Source organism: Gobius niger (assembly GCF_951799975.1).
Source record: "Gobius niger genome assembly, chromosome: 16".
Lineage (NCBI taxonomy): Eukaryota > Metazoa > Chordata > Actinopteri > Gobiiformes > Gobiidae > Gobius > Gobius niger.
In genome coordinates, this window is record NC_136867.1 from 11,217,936 (window position 1) to 11,227,948 (window position 10,013).

The 10,013-nt window shown below is 44.6% G+C and overlaps 1 protein-coding gene across 2 annotated transcripts in view; it reads right to left on the reverse strand.

Annotated features, from left to right (window-relative positions):
• LOC306976419 (cysteine-rich motor neuron 1 protein) overlaps nucleotides 1–9,705 on the reverse strand; it is a 38,721-nt gene extending 29,016 nt beyond the window's left edge. For both annotated transcript variants that reach the window (XM_079574342.1, XM_079574341.1), the window contains exons 1-3: nucleotides 9,137–9,705; nucleotides 3,640–3,801; nucleotides 860–1,036 (exon numbers count right to left, since the gene is read on the reverse strand). In XM_079574342.1, coding sequence (XP_079430468.1) covers nucleotides 860–1,036; nucleotides 3,640–3,801; nucleotides 9,137–9,440 — 643 coding nt within the window. In that variant the 5' untranslated portion in view covers nucleotides 9,441–9,705. The remainder of the gene's footprint in view (nucleotides 1–859; nucleotides 1,037–3,639; nucleotides 3,802–9,136) is intronic.
• Between the last annotated feature and the right edge of the window lie 308 nt (nucleotides 9,706–10,013).

Here is a 10,013-nt window from a genome sequence, read left to right on the forward strand (position 1 = left end):
AAACTGACCTGGCGCACTAGCAATTTTTTCATTTGCAGCTGTCAGTCAAATGGGAAACACATTCATATTTTTGTCCAATTTTCAGCTCAGAACACGCAGCGATTCGCCAATTCACAGGGCTCTCTTCAATCTCAAGTTATGTAGGTGTAGTTCTTTCCTGTCAGTCCAATTCGCACCTTGTCACATTCACTCCAATGACAATTTCTCTCTAAAATAACATGCCCACATGCCTTCCACGCTTCCACACTCACACGGGTCAGCATCTTTGCTTAAAATAAAGGCTGAAAATATTGTGAAGTTTTTATTTTTCCTTTCAAAAATAAGCAGAGACTTGAGGAATGCTGTGGTTGAGTAAAAGGGCAAAGCCATGGTACACTTTGTGTGTTTATACATGCACTGACCCTTTTACTAAGTGAGAATCCCCCCTATATTGGAAAACCTTTTCAAGCCATTGAGTTCAACCAAGCATTGAGACATATGGAAAGTTGTGGACTAACCAACTTTTATAATGTTTATCCACTGTATATAAAACCTATTTTGAATTTCTGCACTTCTACATCAAATGGACTTTATAATGCTGTGTCTACAGGGTAAGTGCCAATGTAATAATATTTTGCCCATGTTTTTCAAAGGGTTAGTCAGTATGGGCCACTGATATATTTATAAGCTTTTATCTACTGGTATTTCAATGCCAACTCTTTCATACCAAGAGACCACGCCAGGTTCAAATGTCAAAAATGTACATTATCTAATCCCTGGACACCCATGGTAGAGCCCATTTGCTGTGAGGTGGTGGTCCAGAGGTGGACTTGAGATACTGGCGTTTTGCCCTGCTTTCAGTAGGTCATTAGAAGGTTACCTGCAGCTTCCTGGCACTGGCTGCGGTTGATGTAGGAGAAGTGGTGATGGCAGCTCTGAGACTCACACACACAGCCCTCAGCGGTCAGGTTACAGCCGGAGAACAAACAGGCCGGGTTAGAAGGCCCCACATACTTGGTGTCTCTGTGCCGCTCTCGGTGCTCGTGTCGTCTGCCCTCTGAAAAACAAATAACGCAAAGTCAACGGGTGAGATGGCATGGGTGATGCTGGTATTGTGGTTATGAATGCAATTTTAGCTTTTATCCATCTGCATGCTCTGCAAGCTTAAAAGGTGGATAGTTAGAAAGTTTTAAATTACAAGTAAAAAATCTGAAATTTGCAAATCATGCAATAAATCATGATTTGGGCGAGCTTTCAATAAAATAAAAAAGGAGCATCAAACCCAAAACAACAAGACGACTCACATGAACAAAAAAGAAAAGACGGGAGGAAAAACCACTGTGTAAAAGAAATAATCACATGATGGACTGAGACGAGGCGTGGGTCATCGGATCTGAAACCAACAAAGTCAAGTGCTGGATAAAAGAAGCAATTGGAACACCTGGGACACCCTTCTCCAGAGACCACGCCCCCTGTCGCCCTGAGACAACTGGGCAGTAGGGCCAGTCTGATGGACCGGTCAGGACCGTCAGACTGGCCAAGCATTGGAGAAAAGAACAGCTGATAAGTGGTACTTGTGAGGACGGCCGGCTTAAACAACTCTAATCCTAGTGTCTGACTAAATGAACCTTGAAAGTTAGTGACACAAACTCTATGAACATTACTAAGCTTCCTCTCTTCTTCCCTCTAATGTGTCTGTGAGTGACAGTATCGCCATCTCTCGCGCTGAGCTGCTGCAGCAACAGCTGGCCACATCTACAGGCGGCGAAAATGAAGAAATGCAACCGAAATGCCGCCGGTGTTTTATCAGAGTCATTATTTTGTTTGCGGCTTGCGGGTCCCTTGTGCTTGTGTGTATCCCGTAGGTCAATCCAGTACCAAATGTGAGCAAGACAGTTTTGGAGTGATAACGGGCAAGGTGTAAGGTATAGGATATCCATCTAAGCCAGTCTTGTGTGTCATCACAGAGAAATGTATGTAGCATTATATCTTTCTTTGAAGCACATCTGTTGTGGCTTAGATCCTCTGAATGGACAGCTTTATTCACTCTGGAGAGCGTTCTGTTGGTGTGATTACACTGCGTTCCAAATTATTATGCAAATGACATTTTTCTAAGATTTTCTAAATTGTCAACTCAAATGAGAGTCAGCATAATTTTCAAGTCTTTAACTGGTAGAGGATCATTTAAATGTGGTGGAATTTTTTTTTCCTAGTGATAACAGTATTTTTTTCACAAATAAATATAGTAAAAAACCTCAAAGTCCACTGTTCCAAATTATTATGCAACTCATCATTTCAATACATTTTAAAGCTTGTAATTAACTGAAAATGGTCATTTGTTGTATTTGTAGCATTAGGAGGTCATATTTACTGAAATCAAAAGCTATTTCAATCAAAAAAATATTAACAGGTCAAGTTATATTTGACCATAGGAGCCCTTGTGTGATAGCAGCTTAAAAAATCTTAAATCCATTAAACTTGTGAGTTTTTGGACAGTTTCTGCTTGGATTTGTTTGCAGGATGTTAGAATAGCCTTAAAGAGCTGCCGTTTGGATGAAAACTGCCTCCCACCCTCATAGAAGTTTTTTTTGTTGAGGCTCCAAAGGTTCTCAATAGGGTTGAGGTCAGGGGAGGAGGGGGTCCACATCATGAGTTTCTTTCCTTTTCTGCCCATAGCAGCCAGTGATGCAGAGGTATTCTTTACAGCAGGACATGGTGCGTTGTCATGCATGAAGATGATCTTGTTAGGGAAAGCACGGCTCTTCATTTTGTAGCATAGAAGACAGTGGTCAGTCAGAAACTCCATTTTTCAATGGTCATTTTCACACCTTCAGGGAGCCTAAAAGGGCCTAAAGGGGCCGACCAGCTCTCTCACAATGATGTTGGTCCAAAACATGACTCCGCCACCTCCTTGTTGATGTCGCAGCCTTGTTGGGACATTGTGGCCATTCACCAACCATCCACTACTCCATTGATTTGACCATCCAGGGTTACACGGCCTCATCAGTGAACAAGACTGTTTGAAAATTAGTCCTCATGTATTCCTGAGCCACTGCAGCCGTTTCTGTTCATGAACATTCAATTAACAGTTTAGGGGAGGCCGGATAGAAGGTTTATGCACAACTGCAGCCTCTAGAGGGTCCTACACCTTGATGTTCGGGAGACTCCAGAGGCACCAGCAGCTTCAAATACCTGTATGCTGCTTTGTAGCATCTGTTCTCTTAATCTGATGTGTTTGTCTGGCAGAAACCGTCCATATTGTGCCTTTATCTGCACAAACCAGAGTGTGCTCTGAATCATCCACAAATCTCTTATCAGTTCGATGATTACGCTTAATCTTTCATGAAATATCGAAGGTTTTCATACCTAGACCAAGGCATTCAACTATTTCACGCTTTTCATCAGCAGAGAGACCCTTTTTCTTTCCCATATTGCTTGAAAATGATGATCTGCATAATAAAGTGGAACACCCTTTTTCAGTAGTTTTTCCCTTAACTGGGCTTAACCTGAAAACTAATCATCCCAGGTCTCTGAGATTAATGTCAGTGATTCATAGAGCCCCGAGACACGACACCATCCATTATTGTTTTTTTTTTACCTTTTTGACACAAAAATCCAATTTGCATAATAATTTGGAACGCAGTGTAGATGTGGGCCCACCTGACTTGCTGGCTTTCATGCAGCTCTCCTGATCTGGGAAAGTGAAGGACCCAAGACAGGAGTGTCGGGCGTCACACACGCACTGGCCCTCCACGCGGTCACAGCCAGTGATCAGCGGGCAGCGCTCATCCTCCAGGCCGGCCTCCGGGTGGTCAGGGAGCGCTGGAGAAGAGAGAAGACATAAGAAAATAGTAATGTTGTCGAACAATGTATAAGTCCAAGCTTTAAAAGGTCGTTTTTTCCTGTTGATGAACGATATTTGTTGATATGTCTCGCTAGAATAATCAGCATGCGTTTTACTTGTAATAGTTATGCTACCTCAACTTAAACCCTCAACTTAAATTAACATCACTTTCAAAACCACAAACTCCCTTCATTAATTAATCCCACATATTTTGTAACTGAGCATGAAATGCACAGCTCTGGATCGAAAATTCTGCCAAAATTGCAAAATAGTTCCAACTATATATAATATGGACGGGGTTTGAGTAGAAAAACGCTACAGATAAATAATATGTCAATACACAACAAAGCAGTGGCCACAAGCCCCAGTCAAATTTAGAGCCCTTGACATGTCCTTTGGCAGCACGCAGCTGTAATGAGTGTTAGTGGGGTTGCATCAGCCCTCCTCCCCTGTGCTCTGGTCCCACTTCCCTCATTGAGCCCATTAGTTTGCTTTTGTTCCGCAGCATGGGGCCCTCCCAGGGTCCTCATCCTGCTGGCTGCTGCTGTAACGCCTCCTCTGTATCAGAGCCACCACTGGCACCCGCCCCACCAAGAGTAGGCCTTGGCTATATGGTGCATCAATGAGAATGTGAAGAAACAAGACTGACTGAACCTCAACCTCCCAAATCACAACTTCAAGATGACTGGTTAGTGAGACATGCAGGTAAACACACCACAGCAGATTGTAACCATGGTGTAATTTCCATCCATTGTCGCACTCTCACACTCACATACACACTCTCATTCATTCTGGCCCAGAGTGAACCCTATTGTACATGTTTTAGTTGTAGAGGAAACCAGTGCTCCCTCACCCGTACCCGAACCCTAACGCTGTGTTACTACCTGCTTTAATAAACCCAACAAGTGGTTTATCTTTTTGTTACTAGAAATTATATTGCATGCACGAAAGAGAAGAGTACATAAATACCATGTAATGTACAAATAGCAAAAGTGCAAACAGTTTGTCAGGGCAAGGTCGTGTCAGAAAGAGCAGATCTAAAAAATATCCAATCAATATGCAAGTCACTACACAATGCACACTGGTGGCTGATGATGCTGTCTTCAAAAAGAAATACATTTGCAGAATTTATTCTGTGTATGAAAGTCTCCATTTTCTGATTGATTGCTCGTCCGACTAGGCAAATAGAGTTTAATCTACCAGTAATTTATTAGTTCCACACCTTGGATATCAATCTCCAAATAACAGGAAATATTGTTTGTATAGAGGGGCTAAAAGGGAAAAACGCCTGGAAACTGCTCCAGGCTAGTAGAGGCAATAATCTTAACCTGGATGAAATGACTCTTTTAGCCACAAATGGGACAGTCCTCTTTCACACACTATCACGTTCCTACAGTAGCTCCATTTGGACACACCATACAATGCCCCTTTCAGGTTTCTGGCCACTTCTTTCCCTCCTAATGATACACTTCCTTTCCATAAGCTTCAATGATATGGATATTTGCTCTCAAAATGGTCACTTATGTCTTAGAGAAAAGCCTGATAAAATAACATCTCTCTATTCAAAATAAGAACTTTGTGGTTTTAGGCTCTGGATATATAGGTGCTTGTGCATGTGCTAGTCATGTGTCTAGCTTGGGACTGCCACAGGATGCCCGGCAGCCCTTACTGTACTCTCGGTGGCAGAACTGTAACACTACCTTCAAACCTGAACCAGCCAGTGCCGTTAATAGCTCTTCCAGACACGCAGCGCCGCACAAGAGGTCTTTTCAATGAAGCCCACTCAAACCAACACTACGGTTTCCTTTTTGCCTAAAAATGATCTGACATTTTTCCAACCCAAAGCTTCCATCGCTGCACCTCGGAGGGGTATTTTCACTCAGGCTGTCTAAAACGTTGCGCCTCTGTGTGGGGTACGCAAAACGACAAGAAGCCGATAGTTTGAAACAGATGAAGATGTTCTTGTAACCAGACTCTATTTGTCTAGCTTGACCCTGCTAGTCACGCAGCGTCTGGCCCGGTTATCGTTGATCTCCTCTGGCATGACTTCTTGCCAAGGGTCTATGGCTAAGACCCAGGGGGATTCCTCCAGTCCTTACGCCACGGAGACTGTGCTTGTCTTGGCATCCCGCGCTCGGATGGGAAGACTGACCTTTGGAGGGCCCCCCTCCCGGCTGATAGCCAAGCTTGCTATTTTAGCAAGCTAAAAAGGAAGTCTTTGAAACGTTAGATAATAGCTTAGGAAAAAGGGAGACGGCATGCAAAGGAGTGAAGTCAGTGGACTGGACATAGCGACGCAGTAAAGCAGACGTCCCGGTATGATGGTATTTTAAGTGTTTCTGGAAGCTCGGGAAGGCGCAGCGTGGGTGGACAGACGGAGGGGCACGGTGAGGACATGAAAACAAGGCATCTATCTGGTTAAGCGCAAGAGCTTCCACCTGGCTTACAAGTTGACCTCTTCAATGTCGATGCAATCGGGGTGATTTTGAACACAGTGATACACTGATGGGGCCAATGTTCAAAGATTTCAAAGCAAGAATTTTTATATTAGAGATGCAGTACGAGCACATTTAAGACCTCAGGTACTCCAGCCACTTTATTAAGAGTACTCTGCAGTGCAAATGGCCTCTCATTCATGCACACCAAATTCCCACATGAACGGTGTGTGAAGTGTCTTGCCTAAGGGCGCAGAAACAGTGTGCCATGGCCTTTCAAGTGAAAAGAGAATGACTCTAGCACTTAAGCCACTGTGACCCCAATCTATTATATTGTATAACATTATTTATTTCATACCAATGTTGTCCATTGAGACCTTTCTCTTTGTCAGAGCAATTTCTGAAAACCCAGGTGTTGGTCGTGAGCATCTGCTACCATGTGATTTACTAATGAGAGGTTTGTGTTGATGGGCAGTTGAACAGGTGTGCCTAATAAAATGGCCAGTGAGTGTAATATAGTAATAAAAGGTGTGATGTCCGGCAGACTGACAGGTTAACCAACAGCTCGCTGGAGGAGTTGGTCTCGGACATTCCTAATATTTAACCTGTCGTCTGCTAAGTTGTTTTTGTTTCTGGAGTAAAATGAGACCTTTTCATGAATAGTTTTTACCTGACTTATAAATTGGCAGTTGGGAGTCATTATGAGATTGACCTCTCCATTCAAAACACATGATTTCAAACACATTTCTGTCTGAATCAATATTCAAACCCATCTTTTCACGACGAGGTTTTAGGATGTGCTCACTTTGCATTCACTCCGGGGCATTCATTTTGATTAGCAAAGTTTCAAATATCATCAGATTAATGTTGAGTGATGCAACAACTCTGGCAGTAAAGCTCCCCTTATGATTTTATGTCCAGCCAACTGTTGATCCGACGCCAACATACCATCACTACGTCTCCTTCCTCCTGGAGCTTACATCGCTTTTTGATCCCCCAAAGCTTCTCTTCCGAGTCTTAATTAAAACCATTATAGCATTTTCAGATTCGCACAAAATCTCACATTGTCACTCCAAATATCAGCATGCATTACTTAATCAATTGATTCGAAATTTTCACTAAGTCGTTGTGACAGAATTGGCAACAAACCTGAGAATTAACACTTTTCGCACAATACATCCAACTTCAGCAAATCCCCCAGATTAGCCTATTGAATAACATCTCCATCCTTTCCCACATAAGCCTCCCGAATGCCTGCATAAATGATGTTCCAACGAGTTTCACCATCGCATCTACAACCGCGCTGCTGCCAGATCGCATCATGTGCAACACCTCACTTCCCATACGTGGCCGCTTCGCACTTCAAGGGTCCAGGCCACCCAGAGAAGCCAAACGGAAATATTTAGCGCCCCACTCTTGATTGCGGGTATAATCACTTGAAGCCTGAGGAGGGAAAGCTGGGGATCAGCCTGGAGCAGACCTGGCTACCACACAGGCCCCTGAAAACACAGGGAGGTGTTGACTTACCCCCCAGCTGTAGGCCCTCTGGGATGTGGAGGCGGCGTGCATCTGATTTAAGGGTTAACAGTGTGCACGGCGGACCCCTAGAGTCACAGGGCCAGAGGCAATGACACAATCAGACTGGCCATTAGCTCTGGGTCTGCTGCTGTGAGGCTGTTCATTTTCACGGTAACTGGTATCAGTGGACGATGAAGTAGACCAACAATACAAATAAAGTATCCATCTATTTATCTATGAACTTTTATCAGGCAGCACTGAACACAAAATCAGTGACCAAATATAAAAAGACGAGAGAGAATCTTTGATAAAAGGATCCAGACACTGCTTACGGTGATTTGGATAGGTTGTTCCATTGATTGAGACCAGTAAGATATGGACAATATATCCGGCATCCTGTGTTTGTGGCGTATGGAGGATGCCAAGGCTGACCTCTCAGATCCTGGACTTGTTTACTTTAGGCTCTAGCCCTGTTAGTCCTCCTCAATCATCCAGACAAACTGCAGGTGATGTGTCTGTGGGGTCCCCCTAGCGCTTATTTGTTTCTCTGGGGAACGCTGCTGCTGCTGCTGCTGCTGCTGCTGCTGCTGCTGCTGCTGCTGCTCCTGCTGCTACTGACTCCACATTCCCGTCTTTGAACTTTTGGAAGGTTTTCTCAAATTGTGTGTAGAATGAGAACACTCACTTGACAGGCACACAACAGTGAAGCTATGTCTTCTAGCGAGACTCAAGAGGATCAACAATAGCAAGGAGAACTGTACCACATTGTCATTGATTGGGCAATCCTGAATTACATCCTCATTTTGCAATTGTGGTGTGCGTCCGTGCCAAGCTCTTGCTATTGTCATGCCCCTAGGAGAAAAGTGAATAAAGCTTTGAGGAGGCGGAAGAAAGGCTGTGCATGATTGCTCCATTGGCAGGCAAGAAATACCCTCAGATCAAGGAGGACTGGCCGCACGCTGCCAGGGACAAGGTAAACACTTCCATGGCCAACTGAGTGCCATGAGTGACACGGGAAGAGGACTGTACTATGAAGTGAAGGAAGTTCCATTATACCCTTTGACACTCAGTTGTTTGAACATTTCATTGACCTAGGTTATACAGATGCCCTCTCTAGCGAGTTTGCCACCTGCACAAACACACACTGGATGTGACAAGGCTAAAGAATCTTTGGCTGGATTCATTAAGATTATAGCAACAGTCAGAATAATTGCATGTGCTTGGGATTTAACTACAAAAATGGCAGTTTCAGGAATAACATTCACCACACACAGACCTTTACGCGTAGCCGTGATCCACGTTTACGCGCAACACATTTTTTACAAGCCAACGTTTCTATCCACAGTACGTTAAAGCTCACCTTTACAAACTCCAATCTCGGGTATACTGGCGGGTCCAGTTCCGTTGACCGCCGCGCAGCTGAGCCCCAGCCCGCAGTAGCCCACGCTCCAGTCCTGTCCCCCGCAGGGCTCCCACTCGAGCCGCGTGCACAGGTCACAGCATCCGCATGGGTCCCGAGCGACCGTGCGGCCACCGTCACAGCCCCGCGCAGCAGCGGCTCTGAGCGGACAAGCCCGCAGGTTGCACGGCGTGCACTCGTGGACACTGGCGGAGGAAAGCGCTCGGACCACCAGCAGCAAGACCACAGTGCACTGGCGCAACATGTTTCCGATAAAAAAAACAACCCTCGTGGTCCCAAGTGTCGTTTCAAAATAGAAGCGGCATGAACGCACCACAGCACGCCAAACTTTTACTCCGGTAAAGTTTGAGGCTTACTCTGATTTGAAATGAAAATCTCGAGAAAAGTGAAAGGAATATCCCAAATGATCCACACGTCCTCAGTGGAGCTTCTCCGCACGTCTTCCCCGAGTGGCTGACCGCTTGACAGCTTCAAACGAGAGCGCATTCTGAGAGCTAAATTGACATCCAGGCACATAGAAATTGGCCTCGCGACCCTCCCCTTGACTGACACACGCAGCGGCCAGTCACAAGCTGTGAGAGGAGGGAGGACTTCTGCTTTTATATCCCCCACTGGGAAACCACGCTCCTCCGGGTTGCGCAATGATGCAACTTTTAACGCTTTTAATGCAAGTTTTATTATGGCTCTTTATTTCGTAACTTCACAGAGAGCGTCTTAATTTGCTTCTTTATAGCCCTGGTTCCAGTTCTAGGGTCTCCTTAAAAAGACTGTGCTAAAAACGTCCTCTAATAAAATGTTTATTTCTATACTTTATTAA